Below are 26,351 nucleotides of genomic sequence, written 5' to 3'. Positions count from 1 at the left end.
CTGCAAAACTTTAGCAAGTGGGTAAATGAATGATTTGCTGGTGCTGATTACTGCCATATATTGTCCTTCAGCCTGAATAGCTACTGATTAGCAATCTAATTAAAAGCCTTTTTTTCCCTACTCAGTCTGTGTCTTCAGAAACCCGTCCACCAGTGACATCATCGATGGGGAATCCAAGCTGATAGAAACTGCAGGCTTTCTATTCCTGAAATGTTGGAAATGGAAGCCACCGTTCTAACGGTAATATACAAATATATTAAAAACATATATAAATATATATATTTTTAAATTAAAATCTGCCTAATGATGATGTCAATGGTGGACGGGTTTCGGAACTGCCCACAGCCCTCCTATACGAGACAAATGGTGGTATTTCATCATGAACATTAGTGAGGACCAATAATATAGGTTGAAAATTGGTGAAGTTGTCCTTCAATGTTGCATGATGAAGTATACACATCTGTCAGTTGAATTCAGTTGTGCTGGTAGGTAACTGTGAGCCTTTAATCTGCAGAGAGAGAGAGAGAGAGAGAGAGAGAGAGAGAGAGAGAGAGAGAGAGCTGGGCTTTGGCAGTAATCACAGAAAGTGATGAACACAGCTCTGACTGCTACTGGCCTGTGATGCTGGAAGTATAAAATCTCTAATCTCTCACTCTCTCCCTCCATGCCTCTCTTATCCTGTATTCCCCATCCCTCCTTTCTGGCTCCTCTGTCCGTAATGTCTCATGGTGTTAAGATCTGCAGCAGTTTGCAGGTTCCGAGGGACGTCTTGCAGAAGCAGCTCTGCTTGTCCAGATTGAGACTCTTTAAACTCCCTCTCTTCTTTCCTCCTCCTCTCATACATCACAGCAGGGAGACAGCCTTAACTTTTCTGAAATAAATATTTTCACGGTTTTTCAAAAATAGCAGACCTACAAGCTCGTAGCGCTCCACCAATCTGCTATTTTTCAATAGCTAAAGCATAACATAATGCTAACACCAAAAGGGGTTAACGAATGCCTTAATGAATCATTCACCGGGTCACATTATTACAAGAAAGACAGTATCATATCATAGATTTGTAAATAATCACAGATTCATCTATATTATTCACTGTGTCCATTCGGTATTGTTGAGCATTATAATTAAGAGTAATGGAAACGCTAGCAGTGAAAGTGCTGTAATAAATGTGATTGTGTATATAACGAGGTGTGTGTGTGACTGTGTGTGTGTGTGTGCGTGTGTGCGTGTGTGTGTGTGTGTGTGTGTGTGTGTCTGTGTGTGTAGTTTTGTATTCTAATACATTACAGTACATTATCCTGACATTATTTTACATCTCAGTGTCAGTCAGACCACCTCCACCCTCAGTCGAGTGCAGCACATTACTCTCATTACAATTCCCCTGGTCGGCCTCCTCTGTTCGATATGCTAATTAGCACGGCTAATGTCTTTAGCGAGTGTAAAAAATTAGACAGTTCTGTCCACATTACAATGGATTAGAATTACAGGGGATTAAATGGGAGAGAAAATGGTGTCTAATTATAGTGTGATTCCAAGACAAATCGGGTACAGGACAAGAGGTTTCTGATGATTTGGGAGATGTGTTCTTAACCCGTTTAGACCGTAGGACGTGTGGAAACGTCCTAGCTAATCCAACCAATGGATTGCGAGGACGTGTACACACATCCTAGCGCATTTCCATTCATTCATCAAGCAAAAGAATACTATTCAGAATTTCAGATTATTATTTTTTTGGTTGGCCTCCCCTTCTGCACCATACTCCTTGCTGTTTTCGCATGCCGTTCTGCCGTCAACTTCCCTGTTTACCGCTCAAAACTCCCTAATCTAGGGAGTTTTGCCTCTGATTGGCCTATAGCGAACGTCCTCTTCTGTTTTGTGATGCAGGCGGAAGCTTGGCAAGCACAGAAGCTTACCTCCCGTCGAGATACAGACGCCCCCGACATAGATACAGCCGTTCTGTTAACCCTAACCCTAAATATTACTCTTCTCTAAATATTACACACAACGTGTACTTTTTGTTGGTTTCGTTGGTTGACTGATTGTACTGTAGGGGAACCATTATATTGTGACTCTTGAGCCAGGTCTTTCATCTTCAAAAGGTCAACACGATGCATATTGGCGTGCCTTTTTAAAGAACACAGTAATAGATTGTCAAGGCTTGTACAAGGTCTCTCTCTCTCTCTCTCTCTCTCTCTCTCTCTCTCTCGAAAGGTCAGTATTACCATGCAATTCAGCTAAAGTGAGAATATTATGGTAATATTGTTTTCCAGCCTGCAGTAAGCACAGTATACCAAAGGCTGGCAATTACACTCAGCCAAGTGAAGGTCGGAAGTTTACACTAAACGATATTGTGCACAATAGTGTTTAAAATGCCAGTCCACAGAGTAGTGGCTACTCTAGTACTCGCACACGCACGCACGCACGCACGCGCGCGCGCGCGCACACACACGCACACACACGCACACACACACAGACACACACACACACACACACACACACACGCAAGCAAGCGTCCATTCTATTGTCTGTGTGCAAAGAGTCTTGGTGCGTATCTACCTGTGGGTCTAACAAGAGGCTGGGTGAATTATGACAGAGGCCGTCTTGCCCTCAAGCAGTGTTGTTTTTGTCGCCTAAAACTATGACGAACAATGTTTGTCGACTACCATTTTTCACTGCCGAAATCTAACTGGAAACTAAATGAAAACTAAGCTATGATGACTTAAACTAAGACTAAATATATTGACAATTTTGTCAACAAATAGACTAAAATGTTAGGAAGGGACTAGTGCATTTGAAAATAGAAAGGAGAGGTCGCACAGCTCGTAGTCACGATGCAAAAAATACTGTTTATTGAGTTACCAACGTTTCGGGAAATTAATTGCCTTCTTCAGGGCAACTATGCACTAGTGGACAAGAGATCCAGTATAAGTCATTTTACACTTGGTTGCAAGCAGAAAATAGCAGATTTGCGACGCGTTGTGAGCTTGTATATCGGCTATTTTCAGCAAGTGTAAAATCAGTCATTAAATTTGCTGTCAAAATCAACACTGCCCTCAAGTAACCCACAGAAAACCCTATAGTGGCAATACCTCACTGCTCCACTGGGTGGAAGGAGAGCACTCACTGTCACCTTATAATCAGTGGCGGAAAAAGTACTCAAACGTTTTACTTAAGTAAAAGTATCAATACTGCAATGTAGATGTACTCTGTTACAACTTACAAGTAGTAGTCCCGTATTCAAAATGTACTCAGGTAAAAGTACAAAAGTATCGGCATCAAAATGTGTAGCCTACAAAATCTTATGAAAATCGCCGATCTACAAGCTCACAATGCGTCGCATCGCTACGCATAACTTGCTAAATGTTCAACCGATTTTCAAACAGTTTGGTTTGTTATAAACATCAGAGATGTCCGCATACATAGATGCTTCTATATGACGTTCATATAAAAAATAACATTAAGCCAGATAAGCATCCTGAATCATAGCCACGTTGATAATGTTTGTAATAAACCATCAATAAATCCATCAAGATTTGAGAGAGTTATGAGTATTTTAGTTTGGGCTGCCATAGAACATATACTGTACTGTAGCACCGCAGCAAGATGGCCGCCGGTTGAACTACGTCGGAGACTCCGCCATGAGCCATCTAGCCTTTATATGTCTATGGCCCCTACTCTCAACTTCTACTCCACATATCTCAAGTAGCCAGACAACTATTCCAACATCTCTGAATGCTCTATATATCGTAGACCCATTCACGAAAAGATATTTTTAAAATATCTTTAGAGCTTATTATTTTATTTCCATTTCTGCTAAGCAGCAAGCTAAATATGCTTTAAATGATTTCTATTTATATATTAGGATAAATTTGCGCGACTGTGATGACTAAACAGAAGTGGGGAGGAGTCTCCTCTTTATATTTGACTCACGATCAGAGCTTCCGTTGCTCCAGACTGTATGACGGAAGCATTTGGAAATTGCGAGAGGCAACAGTCTGGCAACGTGAGACTACTGACTCATTTCAGCACAAAAGAGCAGAGGCTCCATAGGAGTCTCTCATGGACATTTCTCACAGTGTGTGTGTGAGTGCGTGCGTGCGTGCGTGCGCGCACGTGTGTGTGTGTGTGCATGCAAGCCCGCATGCATGCGTGTGTGTGTGTTTGCGATTAAACAACTCCAGCGAGAGAGCATTTAACTCAAGCTGAGAGCTGCAGCGCCGTGTGAAAAGATCATCAGGTTGCCATGGCAGCGTGCGGCATGACAAACACAGACCAGCTGAAAGGGATTGGTCAACTTCCTCCCTTCACACTTCTAAATCCTGGGCAAAAGCAATGCCAGGACAGTGTCCTTCGGATAAGCGGTAAGCAATGCCAGGACAGTGTCCTACGGATAAGCGGTTGCTTATCCGTAGTCGGGTCGTGGGGAATGGAGTAATGGAGTACTTCTACATTGCAGTATTGATACTTAAGTACAACATTTGAGTACTTTTGGACGCAAGTTTATAGATTCGGCTGGGAAAACGTGGTATTCCCGGCCGCCTTCTCACCAGTGTTGATTTCGTCGACTAACACTATGATGAAAAATGTTCGTCGACTACCTTTTTTCACTGACGAAAACTAAATGGAAACTAAATTAAAACTAAGCTATGGTGACTAAATCTAAGACAATTTTGTGAACAAAAAAAAACTAGTCAAATTTTTTAGGAAGGGACTAGTGGACAAGAGATCCAGTATAAGTCATTTTACACTTGGTTGCATGCTGACAATTGGACAACTGCGACACGTTGGTCCTGATTCTTCAAAAACGAAATGCGCCAGAGTGTAACGGTGGCGGAAACAGATATCGTATTTATCCGTCCGATCAAGCTACGTTGAGATGACGTGTTATTCAGAGAGTGGTGTGTACCACAGGTGCGCAGGTGTATCGCAGGTGTATGTCATACTGAATGCAGCGGGTGCAAAGTGATCGGAAAAGCACCCGACAACCTCATCTGCATTGATCCACGCCCAATTTCATACCATAAAAGGCTTCAAGCATGACTCAGCAGACAGCAGTTTGTCTGAGATCACAGCCGCGGTCACTGCTATCGAAGCTTGCAACGGTGCGTGCTCCGCTGAAGCAATATAATTATAATTTATTTAATTAAGTTCGGGACCAAGGCGGGTGCTCTCTATGCAGAGGTAAAACATATCCGATATTTAAAATATCTGATATGTCAATGCAAAAGTCGTCTTTTCAGAGAGAGCGAGAGAGAGAGAGAGACGAGAGAGGGAGGGGGGCTGCATGGGCCCTCGACACTGTTGCGCGATAAAGAACAGTAGCCCATAGCCCCATACATTCATAAGTAAATATATTATAGGCCTACCTCGTAGGCCTGGGATCCTCTTGTCTGAAGAAATTATAATCCAGTGAGTTTATCCAGTGAGTTAAACTATTCTGTGTGTGGCATCCATGTGATCAATATCAATATACATTATTATAAATTCTGTCTGTCTGTCCGTCATGTTCACGAGTGGAGGTGAGCTGGTTTAAAACTGATATGACTGGCCGACTTTCAAACACGCTGCATTCATTAGGCTATAAATGTGGTCTTCTATTTTTTATATAGGGCTAATTAGCCCTATTCATTTTCCAATGTGAATCGGATCGGCAGCACGCTGCTGTCTGCCCCCCCCCCCCCCCCCCCCCCCCCCCCCACACACACACACACACACCGAAACAACGTTAGATTCGTACAGTGCAAAATGCAGATAAGTGTAGGCCTATGTTCTTATTATAATTGTGAGTTTGTTTTTTAACATGCAGTCCGCGAGAGCCGATCTACAAGCTCACAACGCGTTGCACTGCGAGTAGCCTAGAGAAGGCTGTCCAGTGAGCAGCGCAATCGCGCATGGCATGCTATAGAAATATCCTAATAAATAAATAAAAAAGGTGTCGGGGCTTGCAGGGGCAGTTTCCTTATGGGACTCTATAGGCTAACTTGCCTCTAGAATGCATGCATTAGGCATACAAGTGCACTCTGCTTTTATATATATATATATATATATATATATCGTTTTTTTATGTGCTGATCGACCAATATGTTGGGGGCACATGCCTACATATTTTATCTGAGATTTGGGGACTATTTATTGATTCAGCATGAAGACTAAAGCCTTCTGAATAAATCTATATGCAAGTGTATGCTTCCGCAAATTTCTCCGCCACCTAAAGAGGTGGCGGAGGATTTAGCGGAGTTTCCGACGAACCAAAGTAAGCGTCAAGTTCACGGCCATTTCCATGAATTCCAAATTAATGTGGGAAATCCACGTAAATGCCTTTCCGCCAGCGTCACGGCAATATATCAGCGGAAACACGTTGAAGAATCAGGCCCATTGTGAGCTTGTAGATCTGCGTAAAAGTGTAAAATCAGTCATTACGACGGCATAAAGGCCCGCCAAAATACATTTTAGTCGACTTAATAAATGAACTGCAGATTCAAGTTTCATTCCAAAGACTATGACTAAACTAAAATAGAAATAGAAAAATTTATTACATTGATATGTGCCTGCATGTTGTATCATGTGTGCATGCCATGAGTGTTACCCATGTCCCACTACGAGGTGTGGAAGGTTAAGACACAAATGAGGGACAGAGAGGCAGGATATAAAATCACAATGAGATGAGAGGGGAAATGGCATCCGATCAATTCATCCAGAAATACATTCAGAGAGAGACAGAGAGAGAGAGAGATCAGGAAAGAGGACAGTAAATGAGGACATGAGCGATATGAGAAGCCAGAATGCTTATGAGAGTACCTGAGCAATGCTGCTGACATCTAGAAAGAGATGCCCGCACACACACACACACACACACACACACACACACACACACACACACACACACACACACACACACACACACACACACACACACACACACACACACACACACACACACACACACACACACACTAAGGCTGTACCCTAGCCCTGTTTTTAGGACTTGAACTTTGGCAGGAACTTTCGAGCGAACATCCAAATCATTTGGTTCTAATTAATTAATTTCTCCGAGTGCTTTTAACCAGGCTGCAATTCATGAATAGATCCTCCGGGGCGACGTTGCATAGACTATCAGTGAAATAAGGGTTAAGTTCATCAGGGGTTGGTGAGGGTTGCTACCGGGTTGGCCGACCGGGAAGGTGTGCATTTTGAGTGTGGATACAACCGTCTTTACTTCGCTATAATGACAACACGAGATATCCGTCTTGAACATGATCAGAGCGCAGCGTGTCTCCCCCTCTCTCGTCTCTCCCCACACACACACACACACACACACACACACACACACACACACACACACACACACACACACACACACACACACACACACACACACACTGACACACACACAAACAAATGTGTGCTGATTAATCCAGTACCCGGTTGTTTCAACGTGTTATTCCTGTGACTAAATGGAGATGCTGACAGACTGCTGAAAGCACCTCTCTAGAACATGCTGTTCCGTCAGTCACATAAAGCCAATGTGACACAACACCACAACGCTTCTTCTACTGTCATTTCCTCACATTTGTATGGTCCTGGAATAACATGGAATAATATAATAATAATATTTCATAAAACTGTCAGGACATTTTTTAGATTTCGACGTCAGGCCTAAATGGGTTAATGCCAAAAGATGTGGTAGGAACGGTGTTGCAATGCCAAATGCAGATGAATGCAGAATTTAATTATGATTAAGTATATCATTCAAGGTCACCCCATTATTCAAATTCAGCATATAGCAAGAGCTCAGCATCCGCTTGAATCAATTTGTTTTCCCGTTAATCATACATGATCGCCCGTTTGCCGACGCAATCACATTCCACAGTCGTGCCACGCTTTGCCAAGGCTCTTTTTTTGAAGCGGTGGTAACTGTAGCGGCACATCTCAGTGTGATTATCACCTGAGGCTACAATCAAAAGCAGCATATTGTTACTTTTTTTCTCTTCCAGTCAACTCCCTGCATTCTCTTGCATTCACCATACACACACACACACACACACACACACACACACACGGACGGCTGCAATTCGAAACTGGCCTCCGTAAAATCTGATTCCACCACCCACCCCATTTCCATTTGTATATGTTTCTTTTCCCTTTTTACCTCCTCTATGATGATTTCCTGTTTTGACTAGAAGTATATATTCGTACGTCTCTAAATGTTTTGATGAATTGAAAATGCCTGGGCCCTATTGTAAACAAGTGTAATGCTTTATGGTGTCGTCCACTCACAGTTTTTTTTTTTTTTAAGTAAATTTTATTCAAAGAGATGTGCAGTTTTCACAGAGAGAGAATACGACTCTTCGTTTTTTTTACATTTTCTCCCACAACTCCCTTCCCAGTCTTCCCCACCCACCCACCATCTTTCCCCACGAGGCCAGACATACAGTCCACTCACAGTTAACAGTTTTTGTATTGCGTTGTACTTGAAATGTACTGTAATTCTGCAAACTGTTAATCAATCAATCAATCAATCAATCAAACAAACAAACAAACAAACAAACAAACAAACAAACAAACAAACAAACAAACAAACAAACAAACACACACACACACACACACACACACACACACACACACACACACACACACACACACACACACACACACACACACACACAGTGAGAGAGATGCAGACACGTACACACATTGGGAAACCGTGGAGAGGGGATCATTTGTGTGAATCTATACTCTTTCTGGAAGGTATACCAGGATGTTTTCTGTACCAGGATGTTTTTGTTTTCAACATATGGACATTCTACCTTGAAAAGAAGAGTACTTGAGTACAAATTACAATAGTAGGCCTAGTTGCTGGCTCCAGGCAGAAGATGGCAAATGTCAGTTGAAGGCCACTATATGACAAGGCGACTACTGAACACAGAACAAACCGATATGTGCATGAATTTGCAAGACAGATGTTCACGCTTAAAATATGTGACAGGATTTGACTGAGGGGCTGCCATCATGCAACCTCCAGCTATTCACCAGAGGAGAAAAAAACATCATTTATTTATTTATCCACATAAGGCAGACTCTTCACATACAACTAGAGCATGTCTGAAATAAATGTCAGAGCTGAAATTGACATGTAAATATGAAAGTAATGCTTATACATGTAATGTTAAGAGTCCACAGAAGTGAACCTTTCAGGCCTCTTTTCCTTATTATAAAGCATAATTAAGTGGCATATCTACAATAAGGCGAGGCCAGGCCTGTCCATTTTTGCCTGGCCAAAATCCATATACACTGAGAAAAAAGAGAGGACAAACACCAGACCTGAGAACTATTAGTGGACAGCGGAATGGAGCGCGACCCTCAATCACCCATTGGAACGCAAATGCATGCCTTTCAGCCTTTGTAGCCTACTTGTCTGACAGGTATCTGTTTGAAAACCATTAGTGCTTCTGATTGTACGACGACAACACAAAATGTCCAAAATATAATTCCTGGAAACACTACTGGGTCTCTTTTTTTTTTTTAGCTTAGATTGATTGGCCTATTAGCGGTTCAGGGTCTTGCTCAAGGACACTTACTGTCCTTACACTTACTTACTCCAGGGGGAGCCAGGGATCAAACCGGGAAGCTTCCGATTCACAGGAGGCCACTCTGCCTGGTTTCAGTACCTGGTCTCAGTACCTGGTCTCAGTACAAGGATAATTGTCATTTAATTAACTGTCTAATGTAAATTGTAGGTGCGCTGTGAGCCCTGTTACATGAATTAATAGCTATAATACATGTAGACAAAAATGTTTAATGACAATAAACTACCCCCCCTCTCTCTCCCTCTCCCTCTCTCTCTCTCTCTCTCTTTCTCTCTCTCTAATAACCCAATCTATCTCCATTGGTTTAAGAGCTCCGACTTTTAATGTTGACATTCTCCTCTCCCCTTCACTCCCAAGTCCCTCCGGAAAGCCCAGAAAGTCAACCCCTCGGTGACTCTAATTTCAGACACATTAATGAGCTTTTTAATTGGTGACCTTTTTGCGGGTGCTTCTATAGCAAGAGCTCAGGAGAGCGCTTCAGGGGGAGTGATAAGACACTTGCTCTCCATCCACCCCCACACTGGGATACTCAACAAGAGTGCTTCAAGAGTCTGACTTTTACCACATAAGGGCCTGTTCGGAAGAAACGTGTATATGGATCAACCTCGCCAGAGTGCACACAACTCTGTTGGTAAAATGGTAAATGGCGCATTTATATAGCGCCTTTATCCAAGGCGCTTTACATATATTGTGCATTACATTCACCCATTCACACCAGGGGGGCAGTCAGACAGATATTTTGTGAAGACTGAAACTCCTGAAAGTTCATATAATGGCCTGTTGTGGCGCTGTCATTGGACCCAGAAAAACCCATAGCCCCATAGAAGTCCATGTATTTGGGCCCAACTTCACCTAGACTGTATTACCTTAATAAACATGGTCATGAATACTTTATGCTTCCAGTCACTAGTTTAAAGTCTCATTTCTAATGTCATAATATTCTTTTTGGAAAATTATGGTCGCCATAGAAAGATGGCGACTTACAGTGCAGGAATAACAGGCTTCATTTTACGTCCATGTTAGACCCGGGGAACGCTTTGTCCATATTTTTTTACAGTCTATGATTCACACACACATTCATACACTGATTGCGGCAGAAGTCATGCAAGGTACCAACCAGCACATCGGGAGCAATTTGGGGTTCAGTGTCTTGCCCAAGGACACTTCGACATGTAGACAGGAGGAGCCGGGATTTGAACCGCCGACCCATGGATCATTGGACGACCTGCTCTACCTCCTGAGCCACAGTCGCCCCATATGCAGTACACACTATGCATCGATGTGCTCTCCCTGCCTACATGATGATCTGGTCTACAGAATGAGCAAATCCTTCAAGAAAGAACTCACACCTGTGTGAAGTGAGGGGCGCTCTTATCATCACACTGAGTTAGACGAACTGTCAAAACTGTCATCAAATCGTCACAAATCACAATCACTTTTGGCGTCTTCACTTTTCTGCCCCCAATTCAATATGTGCTTTGCTCAGCCAATCAAATCATCACGATGGGGTGATCAGCCAATCAAATCATCGCTATGGGGTGATCAGCCAACTAAATCATTGTGTTTGTGTTCACACAAACAGACAAAGCTGGGCATATAGGAGGGGCTAGCACCTCTCAAAAACGTTCAGGACTGTACAACAACCAACCGATAAAGATGCAAATCTCGCCTACAAACAAAGAGCACAACATGTTGAACTCTTGGCAGTGCAGTCAGCAGCAGAGAAAAAGCAAGTCTGGGCTGTATGTGATGATAAACAAGCCTTGTCATGTGCTTACCGTGGGGAGATGTCACAGCCCTGCTGCATGAACGCTCCCAGGGAAAACCACAGGGAGTTGAAGATGCCAAACTCGTTGGTCTGCTCGGGGCTTTGCTGGTTGGGGTTTGCCTGCATGCCACCCGCCTGGCCCGGCTGGAGCCCGTTTGAGGCCGAGGGCTGGGCGGGCGTCTGCGCGTCGGTCCCGTCCTCATAGTCGTCTGCGTGCCACTCGTACGGGCTGAAGCGGCTGACCAGGAACAGAACCACACTGACGCCGATGTAGGCGAACACAATGCACATCCAGATCTCATAGGCCAGCGGGTCCAGGAAGGAGAACACCCCCGGTTTGGACTTGGTGGGCTTCTTGATCATGATGGAGATCCCCAGAGACATGTAAGGTTTGGAGAAGTCGATCACCTGTTCGCGAACCAGAGTGATGGTCAGGGGAGCCACCGCCACATCGGCTCTCTGAGGGAAGCACACACGCACGCACGCACACACACACACACACACACACACACACACACACACACACACACACACACACACACACACACACACACACACACACACACACACACACACACACACACACACAGATTATCACACAGATTATTACGTCATATGGCAGCCAAGTCTATGGACCTTTTATATTTTTGCCATGTGGCAGCCAATTTAATGGTTTCTTAGCACTTTTAACGTGACGCCATGTGACAACCAAGTCTATGGACTATAGTGCACTTTTGCCTGCAGGTAATGATGTTTAAAGTGCTCTAAACAAACATTAAATGGCGCCCCTCACTTCAGACGAGTGTGGTTTTTTTCATGTTCTTTCACAATCTCTATTTTGCCGAGCCCATGGGACACATCCCAGCAAAAGTAGATCAATCACAGTGAACTACGCATCTCAGCCAATGCTGCTACACCAATCACGGTCCCCAAAAAGTAAATTACACAGAGATGTAATCCAATGTGGCCCTCACCCCCAAATGACTTTGACAATTCCTGATTTAGACATCTTGGTTCTCACTCACCCCATACACCAGTTCTCCCACCATGCCGTTCCACATCTTGGTTCTCACTCACCCCATACACCAGTTCTCCCACCATGCCGTTCCACATCTTGGTTCTCACTCACCCCATACACCAGTTCTCCCACCATGCCGTTCCACATCTTGGTTTCTGGGTCTTTGGCTCCGTACTTGCCATCGGAGACAACCTTCAGCTTGTAGTGGTATCCCACATGCTTGGCTATCTCAGCGGCCAGCTCCACAATGTAGCCCTCGTACTTATCGTTCCCCCCCAGCTGCTCGTGGTTTTTCTTCAACATGACATATGGGGACTCCTGCAAGAAGATGGGGGGGGGGGGGGGTTGTGAGGAAAGGTGTGAATTATCTCCAGTATTCATCCATTTTAAGTAGCAATCAATCGTTTCCGGGGCAGCTGGTACCTTTTCGTCAGAACTCAGAAGCACGAGGTCACAGGGATTTCTTATTGAGCTCATAAAATATTGATGTACTGTATGATTACCTCAATCTGAGCTTCAATTCCGAGATAAATGCAGCTAAAGATCGTCTCTAAAGTGTGGATGTAGGGAAAACATTCAATGACGTCACAACGCGGAAGCATGGCCTCCTGGCACCTATAACCCAGCATGCCTTGCACTGCGTCGACACGCGTGTCATGTGATCGGCCATAGCCAATTACACAGGAGTCCAGTTCCTGTTGGTGGGCAAGGTTTATTAAATCAGGTTAGGAAGCGAAGACCGTACGGTGGACTCCATGTTGCTCCCTGGAAGGAAAGTAACATGATGTATGCAAGAAACATGCACAATTGAGACCAGGAAGTTGTACATGCACACATAGATATGACACAAATGGCCCAGCACATGGCGTGATATGCAGTGCTAAACCTGTCATGGTTTCCAGAGTGATGCAAATCGTGTGTTGCGTCTTCCACGCTGAGGGTATACGCAGTCATTCAGTAAAGTGTAAGTTTGTCTCTCTGTCTCTCATTAGTGTTTTGATTATTAGTATTTTCGGGGTGTGTATGATTAATCACAATGCAACTAATGGGTCATTTAAATGTGGTTACTTCTAGTGAGCAACATGCTGTATCTCAACATGCTGTATGTTCTCAAAACGTGGGTCGCGACCAGTGTTGTACTTAAGTAACTTAAGTAATATACTACTTTCAGTAATATTATTACTTTTTTCCAGTAATATGTAACTTAACTAGTTACTTTCACACAATAATATTACATTTACTTTTTTTCAAAAGTAATATTATTACTATTTTCACGAGCCTTGGTGGAACTGTGGGTTTGAGTGTTTATTTATAATGGTAGACTGGGTTGAAGTCAAGTTGCTTTGCAGACTGCTGATCCGCTCTAGATCTAGACTCTAGAGCGGATACGGAAACGATGCACACTCGTCGGTACGTATGTGTGAAGTATCAGATGCAGAAGGGCGGGCCTTAAACCGTCCGGAACACGGAACAACAACCTAAACTAGTGTGTGTAACTCGTTAGACTGCACTGTTAGAGAGAAGAGATGTAAAAAAACTAACAACGGAGGAGGTGGAGGAGACAGAAACACCGGCACAACAAAGCGTTATAACATTCAATACATTATTTTGAGTATGTCCGTGATCAAGACGAGATGAACATTAATGTCCGCTGCAAGTTGTGCATATACGGAAGAAGCTATATTCCACGTCGAAATCTACTTCTAATCTATGTGTACAAATGGATCCATCATCATGAGTTAAATAAACACTGCAGAATAGGGGAGGGGGGACTGCTAATGTTGAAAATGCAAAGTAAGACTTTTGGGGACAAAATATGCAATTACTGCATGGGGCGAGAGAAAAAAGTAATAAGTAAAGTAATAAGTAACTAGTTACTTTTCTCAGGGAGTAATAAGTAGTGTAACTTTATTCCTTTTTTTAAAAGTAATAAGTAATAAGTAGTATATTAGTGTTAAAGTAATATTTTGCCAACACTGGTCGCGACCCCTCGGGTGGTCGCCAAATTATTTTGGGGAGGGTCCCCAAATTATTATTATTATAATTATTTATTTATTTTTGCAACTGAATGGCTGGAAAATGGCAATTTAGAGTTTACATAGCCTAGTACACTTCCCATAATGATTATATCTGGTTTCAGTATTCATTTATGATATATTTTCTCTATTATTTAGGTTATTGTAGCGGCCACGAGACATGGCCAAAGCATTTCCGGGGGGCCCCAGCCAAAATGGTTGAGAACCCCTGCTGTATGGGAACTCACACCTATGTGTTCATTGACTCAACGCAGTTCTTATATGAGGCGATCTAAAATCCCCCTATGGGGATTACAATGCAAATAAAAAGTACACGAACCCGTGGATTTGCGCCCTCTACCGATATTGACGTCAGACTTCGGTGCTCTATTGTTAACACATTGTGTGCTGGGCTATTCTGTCAGGCGGAGCTTGGTGGTGCATACATCAAAAGAAAGCCTAACTTGTCCACTTCAATTTAATGAAAATCACACCCCTGTGAAGTGAGCAGTGCAACAGTTGCACTGCTCACTTCACAGGGGTGTGATTTGTATTATTATTACAGTATTAGTTTATTTCTTATGAAAGCAGAGAGTCTTCTGTTTCATACGGTATATAGTATGTACATGTCGCTATAGGCCTTGTTTTTGAATATTTAGTTGTTCAGGTCCATGCCTTATCTAAAGTTCTCTCTGGTGGGCACAAGCTGCATTCAATAGCCAATTACTGACAAACTGTACATGGGATCAATGTGTACTGTTTTCCTCCTAAAAGTAGACATTCAGGGCTTTCATTCAATGTATATTATGTATAGGATATTAATTTATTTGTGTTCTGCCTGTCAATGTCTGTGACTTTAAACCTTCATAACTCTGGCCTCGCCTAATCTATCTCACTAGCTTACGGATGCGTTCTATCTTTTTCCGAGAATGAGAGAGACAGACCCCCCCCACATCATCCTCCTCGGGAGAAACCGTGTAGAAACAGGAGGGGAGGGGGAATCGAGTGTTACTCTTCTATTCACACTAGATCATGGGCGCGTCCATTTTAGATCCCCTGACATCTGCACGTAATGGAAGCAGCCTGCCCATAGGGCCAATTCATACTCCTATTTTACCGCTGTTTCGGCGCTGTAGTGCCGAAATGATTTCGGCTCGTCAGAAATTTTCAGTAGCACCGAAGAGCCGACTTTAGGACGGTACCCGCGCCCCCGAACCTCAAATGACGTCAAATTGTAGGCTCTACAGAGCCGAACCGACTTTTATTCGGCTCTAAAATAGGAGTATGAATCGGCCCTTAGACCGCCGCCTCTTTTCAGGAGGGGGGGGCTTTTTTTTCTCTTCTCTTTATTCCGGATCACAGACCGGATCTTTGAAGAGGCGATCGGAGTCACTTTATATGTTGTCCGGGCGCATAGAAAGATGAACTAAAGTATCCAATAAAAAAGCTATGAATGCGTATATATACGCGATACGCACATGGCGATCGGCAAACAAATGATGTATAGATACTGACCGTGCAAACGATGTGTTAACCTTGTGATACATTGCTCGTACTAAAGTCTATACTTTATATTTTGCATTTTCCAATAAAGATTTTATATTTTGATAATAAGTCTGTGGTCCGTCTAGTCTAATCTATAGCCTCTGGTTACATTTGTATGCACCCTCTGCTTGGCAGTAAAGTGTGTCATTGTAATACTGAAATTTAAATGCACCACATATATAGCATTACTGCAAAGTACCCGACTCGTAATTTCATTGTGCTGATAAAATGCTGACATATTAATATGCTATTTCTCCTGATAGATATTAACCAGTTTGAGCAGCAGGGTGAAGTTATGGTGTAATAAAGTCAGTGACAGATTTATAGTGCTCTATAACGTTTAATTATGTGGTTGTTGCATGGACTTAAATAACCTGATGGCATTCAGCATGTGTTTGACGCATAATGCCCTCAACGCACAAAGATCAGACCTTTTTTAGCAGCTGAGGCTTCCAACAGAAACATATATAATAACAGAGGTGAGCATGAATTTGAATTGACAGAAGAAGATAATTATAGAGTATAAAATTATACAAGATGTCATTATGCCTTTGTGCGTGGCAAGCATCTGTTCAGCAAGAAAGGGAGTTGAAATCTGGTCATTACCAGCAGGCATCAGGCACACTCTCTCCCCTCACCCATTGTTCTCTCAGAATATTTCAATGTTCCAACAGTCAACAGATAAATCAAAGGCAAGCAGCCAAGAAAGTGAACGCTGCATTGGAAGTGGGATTGAAGCAGGCCAGTTTTGAATTGTCCGCTATCGAACCACGGAGGCCCCCGCGGTTCCCTCAGGTCGTTACATAAAGCTATAAGACGACAGTGAGCACAGCAAATCCTACGTCCATATTTCATGATGGTGTAAAGATGAGCAGCCCTCCTGTGGGTTACGGTTGAGAGGAAGGTTACACACTACGCCGCGACGGGTCACTAGGCGGGAACTCAGATTAGAGAAACACGGACCCAAGGAAACCGCAGAGAGAAAGGTCACACACACACACACACACACACACACACACACACACACACACACACACACACACACACACACACACACACACACACACACACACGATATGAAGACACAGGACATAAACACTGCCAGTGCAGTGGCAGTCAGATAATAAGGGGAAAAGCCAGTCACAAAGTGGATAATGCTATAAGGCAGAACATTGTTGTATACAATAATGTTGGCATGCAGTAGTTGTCAAACACAGTAGACAACAATCATCATCACCGGCTTCCTAAAATAGCTGATACAATACTTTTGCTGACCCTCCTTTTGGAGAGGCCGGCCATTTGAAAGCTCCTCACAACCAACTTGCCCTATAGGATAACAAAGATAATACCCCAAAGTTTGCATCACACAAACAAACACACACAGACTCACCAGGATAGTGGTGACAATGTAGGTCCTGTTCTGAAGGCCATATGTTTCATTGGTGCCTCTCATGGCCGCCGTGCTCACATACTTCTCATCTTCATTCCAGTAGCCCACCTACAACAAACACCATTAAAGTTTAGGACACACATGATATTGATGAATATACTGGTTACTTTATCCACCCAGATGATTCAAGCCAATTCAAGGAATTGAGACGATGACCTTCTTGTGGCCACAAGTCTGTTCTCCGCCACCTCCCAGACAGTAGACAGTACCCAGACTGACCTTCTTGGGTCCAGAGGGGGCCAGTTCCATAACGCTGACAGTGTAGTTGGTCCTGCGGCCTTTCTCATTGAACTGGATGTGACCCGTCAGCCCGTCGATACGGACCTGTGTGAAGAGGAGACGGACACATGGTGTCAGTGAGTCACTCTTCTGTGGTGTCACTGTGACTCCCAGAGCGGAAAGAAGAGCAACTCATCTCATCATGCATGAGATGAATGTTCCGTCAACCAGCAGCCCAACATTTATGTGTCAACAACGGTTTTACACGCCGTTGCATGTTTAGCTTGGGTTGAATGTGTTTGCATAGTGTTCATTTATTTGTGAAAGTGTGTGTGCTACATGTGTGCCTACGGAAGTGAATAATAGACAGACTGTGCCTGCGTGTGTGTGTGTGTGTGTGTGTGTGTGTGTGTGTGTGTGTGTGTGCATGTTTGCACTTCAGTATTTTTCTTGGCTGGGTGAGAGAGTTAATTGAGCGAGAGCAGCTTCAATCTCCAGTCTACCCCCCGGCAGATGGTCACACTGACCAGACGTGTGCACTGCCATTCCACAGACAGACCCTCAGGCTACCGCACGCACGCACACGCACGCACACTCACGCACACGCACGCACACACGCACGCACGCACGCACACGTACCTTGTGGTGTCCGTGTTTGCACAAGTACAGGGTAGGTGTGTGCGCAAGTACGTTTCCATATCAATGTGAAATGTTGGGGAGAGTGCCTTGCTTGCTGTTACACTAAAGTATTCATTTCTGGCTGGAAATTGCATTACTGAGCTCAAATGCTCATTTCCCATGATGCTCTGGGGTGAGACTTATTGCCTGCAGGTTGTTTACCAACAGAGGACGTCACATTCGATATTGGTGAGCTCTGCTGGGACTTAATGTGAACTTTACGCCACAGAACGAGACCTCATTTGTTCAGCCAGCTCTGGATCAGGAACTGTTAGTCAATGTGCCAATCAAACACTTGCATGAATGCACACATGGCTTTATGTATTTGCATGTGTGCCCTGAGTGTAATTGTGTGTTTGTGTGTGATGTATGTAGCCCACTGGTTCTTCTCAACCTGTGGGCCAGGAACAGGGTGTGAGGATACTGAAAGTGGGCCCCCAAATAATTGGCATTACACAACATTTTAACTCATGTACTGCTATGGACAACTTTTTCCAAACTTTTTGGGGATTTCTATTCGCTCCGAAAGAGATCGGTGATAGCTACTGTACCATCTAGCAGCGTCCCTGTCGGTTGGTAACGCTCACCTCGGCCCGTGGTCCGTCAATGAAATGATTCCCCCTCATCCACTGCCATTATAACCGCAATGTTAAAACCCTTTTTTCTCTGAATCATTTCTCAGATTGAGGTGTTTGATCAACACCGGGATGTTAGCGGCTCATTACTAAATTGTCGCTACCTTGCAGTTACAATATTAACGCTTCGGATGACTTATAAAAAGACGGTAGCCAAATTAGCTCTAGCCGCCCTCCGGTTCATTTTGGGGTGAATTTTTCTGCACAAAAACAAACTTCACTCACGCACTGTTTAACACCTGTAAACCTGTAATGTGACAATACAGTTGATTCTGATGCTGACATGGGTGTGCGCATGTCTCTATATCCACATGTTTGTGCATGTACGTGTATGCTTGCTTTTCCTACTGTGTGTGTGTGTGTGTGTGTGTGTGTGTGTGTGTGCGTGCCTGCGTGCGTGCATGCGTGCGTGCGGTGAGTGACCTGCTGTAGTGCTCTCTGGATGTCGATGCCCTGTCCCCAAGGAGCAGGTGGGTTGGCCAGACATTCCCCAGCGTTGCCCCTACGGGAGATATCTATTCTCTGTCTCCTCAGGTTCTGGAACGCCGTCGACATGACTTTCACCCCGTCGTAGGTCAGAGCACCTGTGTACTGCAGAGACACAACAGCTAATATAACACTTCATGTATAAGAAACTCATCACATCCTTCCCATTAGGGCTGGCCCCAAATCGTTGGTTCATTACATTGACATTGAAATCTCAATTACAAGGTTCGGACCAAGCTGTCTCACGCCACCGAAAAAGGAACATTAGTCCAAAAAAATAGCCAGATTCACTTGGTGTGGAAGGGAAAAAAGGTGATCATAGTACAGTTGTAACCCATTTCTCTAAGACTAGGGTTCTTTAACTGCGCTAGGCAATAGAACATTTGAAACCCTAGAGAGGACGGTAAGATACCTTTAGGCTTCTCTTGGGAACTTTGTCAGTTTTGTTGTACTCCATCCACTGCTGGACCACGTGGCTGACCTCTGGTGCCGAGTTGTTGACCAGCTGGAAACCTGTTATGTTGGCTCCACCCTTCCTTAGGTCTGTCAAATCAATGTCCAGGAAACCCTGAAGCACACAGACACAAGATATTATGATGCATGCACACATGCACCCCTCTCGTATATCTTATGGATGGAACAAAGAGCTCTGCCATTTGCTGTACTGTGGGCTATAGATTCTAAAACCTTTTAGCTGTAAGGGTCAAACGCTTAATGAAAATGACAAATCTCTCTCCTCCTTTAAGGGGGGGGGGGGGTTATTCCACAGAGGTCTCACTTCCATCTTTTTTTAGAGTGAGAGGGGTGAGGATGAGAACTGCATTTCTTTTTTTCATGTTGCCAGGAGAACAGTGAAGTAATCTCTGACGGAATTATTCCATCTACACGGCATAACCTGGATTCACCCTGAACAATGGAGGGGTGATGGAAGGTCCTGGAAGGAAAATGGAGCCATTTACTGTTTCTCAGCTTTCTATTGTTACATGGACTAGAGCTGTGTTTTTTCTTTCTTTGAGAGAGAGAGAGAGAGAGAGAGAGAAGCCACGGCTACCTTCTCTTATTACTTTTGTACAGCATTATTTAAATATAGGCATTTTCCTGTTACGACACAAGGTCCATCAGCCTTGTAACTGTGACGTTTGGTTAAGAGATTGTATGGTGAGCCAGGCTCAGCTCCAGGATGAAATGAGCAGTTGAAAATGGCGAGGGGCCACACATCATTTTTTATGTAGTAAAAAGTAATATAGTAAAAACAATATCTATATGCACCACGTCTGTCTGTCTGTACGGTTGTAATCCACAACCAAATCAAATATCATATTTTGCCTGATGAAGACCTAGTAGGTCGAAACGTTGCAATTTGTTGCCTCTAAATAAAGTAAGTCTCGGAGCTCTAGAAACTAGTGTGCGGATGTTCTTTCTCTTCCTTGAAGTTTGCCTTGATGCCTGACATCCAGCACCTGGCCTAAATATAGGCATTGAGATGTGCACACAATCTTCTCTGTGATCTGGTCAGGTTCTGCCAGTGGACCTAATGAGCCTAAGTCCCCCTCACCTCCCCCCAGCCTCTGTCTCAGCCAATAGCCATGGCAACCCCACACCTGCCATTTGATTACTTACAGTCCACGTTTCACAGTCAGTTTGCACTCTTCAGACACAGGCAGACAGGCAGATACAGAGATCTCCATATACAGTATGGGCACAAAAGGGACACAGACAGATAGTTAAAACGGGTGCTATGACAAGTTGACAACGGGTATTATTTGCATAGTTTGCTTAGTTGCATCGCTCCCAAGTAGGCCGGTAGTCGACGGGCACAGGTCTAGCGTACATGCTTATGTAGGGTAAGTGGTTTTCTCTGGTAATCTATCTCTGGTAATTATCTCCATAATAATGTCGAGTTGTGGTTGTGTTTGGGCTGTGGCAGCGCTTCAATATGTCACCAGTGTTGTGTTAATCCCGCCTCCGATCAGCATTTGATCGGAGTATATCGTCTCTGCCCGAGAGAGACCAGATGGGAGCAGGAGGAGGAACTCACTGCTGCCGCCATCTGGTGGAGTCAGATTAGGAGAAATTATGACAGGCAGTTACTGCCGTCAAAATATGACCCCCCATAAAAAAACCACTTTGTTTTAAATAGACGCTCGTGATTTGTAAGGTGTACATCATAATACTGTCCAATACTTCGATAGGGAAGGGGTGAAATTATGACAGGCAGTTACTGCCGTCAAAATAAAGAAGAATACAAAATCAATATCAATTTGAAATAGACGCTCTTGCTTTCTAAGGTGTGATTTGGGGCTCTAAAGATGAATACAATATCAACATCATAATACTGTCCAATACTTCGATAGGGAGGGGGGTGAAATTATGACAGGCAATATATGAGCCCCCATTCAAAAAACACACTAAGGTGTGATTTGGGGCCCTAAAGATGAATACAAAATCAATATCAACCTCTTAATACTGTCCAAACAGCTGTGAACTCTTTCATTTAACCGGAAGTGTTTGTGTGATTACTAGTCATATAGCTTGAGTCTGTGCTGTGTTCTCTCAGTGTAAACAATGATTTTGTACTCGCGAGGTTGGATTAAAGTAATATTAAGCTCTAAAAATGGTCCTTTATCTCAATATGAGCCCTAAAAGTGCACAAGGACATTTTGGATATTTGATGACGTCACACCATGGGAGCCCTCTGAGACTAGCGATGGATGCAAAAAACGACCGGTAAATAAAATACTATTAATTCTGTGATTAAATTACATTAATAAAACCCGAGACTTCTCATTTTGGCACACGATGTTGCGAGCACGAATCCTGAGACTTCCCGGGTTCGGCAAATATTGTGTTAAAGAGCTGTATTAAACAGCGCCGGGACTGCTAAAATATATCTGTCTTACTCTTCCAGCCCAGAGACAGAGTGACTGGAGATAGATGAAGATGCCTGGCAGTGAAGTGGAACTTCCACTTTCCACAACGTTATATCAATCACTGTACTGTCTGTGACAGATAGAGGCAGGTGGCAGCTGGAAAAGAAAAACAACCTAAGAACAGAAATGAAAACCGTCGCCACACCCACTCCCAGTGGTGTAAATTCACTCAACTTTAAGTACAATTTTGAGGCATTTGAACTGTACTTGACTAATTCCACTACAATATTAAATTTGAAAACTTTAGTTACTAGTTACTTTGTAATTTTAATTTTGATTAGGAAAACATGAACCACTTCAGCCCTATACATTTAGGCCATTTGAAAATAGCAGATCTACAAGCTCACAATGCGTTGTGACGCATTGCAATGGAGTACATCTACATTGCAGTATTGATCATTATACTTAAGTAAAACATGTGAGTACTTTTTGCACCACTGCCCGCTCCCTCCCTTATTCACCCCTCTCTCCTCAGTCTCTCTATTGTGTGTGCTGCCAGGTGTCTGTATTTTATTTGATTATTATTGTCGTCTCTGCCTCATGTGGCAGTTAATGCAGTGCAGTGAGCTGGACAGGTTACTATAGAAACCGCTCTTTCCTGATGCTCGGAAGTAAGGGAGACATTCCATGAAGCCCTGATTCGCTCACAGTATGTCTCTGATCTCTGCACGCGCGCACGCGCGCACGCACGCACGCACGCACGCACGCACGCACGCACGCACACACGCACGCACGCACACACACACACACACACACACACACACACACACACACACACACACACACACACACACACACACACACACACACACAATTGTCGCTGTTTTGGTTGTTTTGGTCATTAGCATTTATTGCTGTCCAAGCTTCATCATTTAAAATGTAATCAAGCCAAACTCTCAAGACAAGAGGGCGATCTAAAATCTGCTGCTGTGATTTTTTTGGGGGGGCCTGACAGCTGCATATTAATGCTGCTATTATCGTAGCAATTCTCCATATCAATGTTCCCTTCATTTGGCTATTTTAGTGGGCCTAAATACCACGTGACATGATGGGAAAATGACAGCGAACAAAGAGAGCTATTAGTGGCTGACCTTTATGTGTCCGTCTGCCTCACTGGAGCTCTGTACTGCTTTCTATAGACGATCTTCTGTCTCCTCTCACATAGACTCACACTTCTACCTGCCACCGCGTCACCTGTTCTGTTCTACTCTGTGTGTGCGTGCATGCCTACGCCGTGCGTGCATGTGTGCAGGTGCAGGTGCAGGTGCATGTGTACTTGCGTGTGTGTGTATGTGCGCACATGCACACGTGTATTGGGGGGAGGGTATTTAAAGATAAAACTACGCAGCTTGGGACAAAATGAATATGTTCAGGAGAGGTGATTTGGTATAAAGGTAATGAAGCATTTAGCATCTGGAGTCCATGTTTTTGTAGCAGCGTAAAAAAGGTGAACTGAGTCAGCAGAGAATCTATGAACGCAAAACAGTGTTATTGATGTGACAGAGTCCTTACCAGATTAGCCAGGATGTAATGAAAACCCTTCGCATTCTTGCCTTGTTCAACAATCTGGAAGAAATTAAAGACAGAAAATTCATGAGTGTGTGTGTGTGTGTGGGTGTAGCGGTTTCAAATGTTATCAACCGGTAATCACCATTCACCAATATGTTCTTATCGGTATCTGGAGAACTCGCCAGTTTACCAACTCGCCGCGATTTAGTGCATTTTAGTTTTACTTCACCTTCATTTAAATTGCATTGAATTGAGAGAGAGAGAGAGAGAGAGAGATAGAGAGAGAATCGATGTTTTTGTATAGTGCAGTTTCACAATGTTTTCGCTTCGGCGGCAGTAATTTCCCGTACTTGCGGTAGGCAGTATGTAGGAAATGTCCATGTTGCTTCATTGCGTGGTCTTGATAAGAACATATTGGTGATTATCGGTTGATAACATTCGACGCGGGTGGTGTGTGTGTGCGTGCGTGCGTGTGTGCGTGAACAGACAGACAGACAGAACACAATGTTGAATATTCATTTTACATGCTTTTCCCGTGATCTCACAGTGTGAATAATGAGGACAACAGCAGAACAGAGATCACACGTCATTCTCAATTGAGAAGTCTTCTAACAAACGGATTAATTAGAATACAGACGACATCAAAATTGCCTTAAAGAAAAAAATACCCCTGGGTCAATTAAACACACATTCCTCCCATCTCATCTCCTCTGCTCTCATCCGTTATTTGTGTAGTGCATGACAACTCACATTTCTCCCACATTTTCAGTGGTTTCAGTAATTAAGTGCATTTACATACAGTAAGTAATGTACTTAACCCAATCCCTCCCATTACACTAGGCAGGATCGTGAGGCCAGTGCCAGTCAAACGTGCGAAATACCACAGTAGAAGAAGAGATCCCAGGGCAACCAAGGACTATCTAAACAGGACGAGAAGCGAAGACCGTACGGTGGACGCCATGGTGCGAAAGAAACATGCGCAGTTGAGACCAGGAAGTTGTACATGCCCACATTTGTGCATGTACAACTTCCTGGACCCTGGTCTCAACTGCACATTTCTTCTTTCCTTCCAGGGAGCAACATGGCGTCCACCGTACGGTCTTCGCTTCTCGTCCTCTTTAGATAGTCCTTGAGGGAAACCAGGAAGTGTACTAGCCCCCCAAATATTGTATTCATATAGACCATTAGGCTGCGATAGACGGGCGATGAGTTGTTTTTGTCCGCGGATGTAAGAAGAGGGAATAAAAACCTTCCAAACACAGGATTTTGGCTCATTTGGAGTATATAATTACATTAAAGAAAGAGATTTTTACTTCAGCCCTATATTATACAGTACATTTCGGCCATTTAAAAATAGCCGATCTACAAGCTAACAATGCGTCACAATGTAACGCACAAATTATCGTTGTACATTTGTAAACTTGAAATGGGACATTCTGCATAATGGGTACTACTACTTTTGGTACTTTAAGTACATGTTGATGCCAATACTTTTGTACTTTTACTCAAGTGCATTTTGATTTGAATAATTACTTGTAATGGAGTAGTTGTAATCTACACTGCGGTATTGATACTTTTACTTAGACGCAACAATTGAGCACTTCTTCCACCACTGCACACTTTACCATTATGTGTGGTGTGGTTACATATTTGCTTGAACATGTTAACATATCTGCGAGTGTACGTGTGTTTGTGTGTACGTGCACGTGCGTGCATGTTCAATGCTGCTCGGGTGGATGGCAGGCGGTGGCATTTGTTATTAATGGTGACCCCAGCACACAGCAGGCCCTGAAGCTCTGCCTGGGGCTTGGAATATCTACACAGTCAAATCCTGAGTTAAATGAGTTGCTCATTTGAGTGTGGAATGGCCCATTTGTACACCCCCAGAGAGTTAAATGAATGCTCAGGGTTTTGCAGTGTGTTGTATGGAGATGCAGGGGATGTAAGTACAGCTTCATAGTGCTTACACGATGAACTCTCAGCCTGAAATGTCTCTGAGGAACATTTTACAGCTTTCAGCAGACATCTTGTACGTCCAAAACTCTTAGGGCCCTATTTTCGCCAGTCCTATACCCCTTATCCCTAAACTTATTTGCCTTTTTTTTCTCTTTTTTTTTTTTTAAACTGTTTTGAATGTTTTCAAAATAGGAAAACAAAAGGCAAAGAAGTTCTGGGGTACGGGGCATAGCATGTATTCATGAAATGAAAAAATAAAAAGTAAAAAATAAAAAGAAAGATCTGTTTTATGAGATTCTTAGTCACAAGCTTTTTTAATTGGTTAACCACTTTCAATCCGGCCTCCCTATGGACAAATGTTTCCTATTATCACTAAATATGTTTGATAAGACTAATGTTATAAATATTTAAATATTTATTAAAAAAAGGGGAAAAAAACTTCAACCACGAGAACAGTCTGTTATTCAATCAATCAATCAATCAATCAATCAATCAATCAATCAATCAATCAATCAATCAATCCATTCAGGAGCGTACTTATGTATTCTGTGGATG

General features: G+C 43.4%; 1 protein-coding gene across 1 annotated transcript in view; it reads right to left on the bottom strand.

The window, feature by feature from the left end:
* The window catches only part of LOC310873303 (glutamate receptor 1-like), a gene marked incomplete at its 3' end in the record, with an annotated part of 68,248 nt that overhangs the window by 12,165 nt on the left and 29,732 nt on the right, over nucleotides 1–26,351 (bottom strand). The window contains exons 5-11 of the mRNA XM_083785651.1: nucleotides 23,844–23,897; nucleotides 19,814–19,969; nucleotides 19,339–19,506; nucleotides 17,603–17,707; nucleotides 17,324–17,431; nucleotides 12,485–12,691; nucleotides 11,366–11,814 (exon numbers count right to left, since the gene is read on the bottom strand). Coding sequence (XP_083641777.1) covers nucleotides 11,366–11,814; nucleotides 12,485–12,691; nucleotides 17,324–17,431; nucleotides 17,603–17,707; nucleotides 19,339–19,506; nucleotides 19,814–19,969; nucleotides 23,844–23,897 — 1,247 coding nt within the window. The remainder of the gene's footprint in view (nucleotides 1–11,365; nucleotides 11,815–12,484; nucleotides 12,692–17,323; nucleotides 17,432–17,602; nucleotides 17,708–19,338; nucleotides 19,507–19,813; nucleotides 19,970–23,843; nucleotides 23,898–26,351) is intronic.

Source organism: Protomyctophum parallelum, assembly GCF_964188405.1.
Source record: "Protomyctophum parallelum genome assembly, chromosome: 16".
NCBI lineage: Eukaryota > Metazoa > Chordata > Actinopteri > Myctophiformes > Myctophidae > Protomyctophum > Protomyctophum parallelum.
This window is presented reverse-complemented; position numbering and strand designations above follow the sequence as displayed.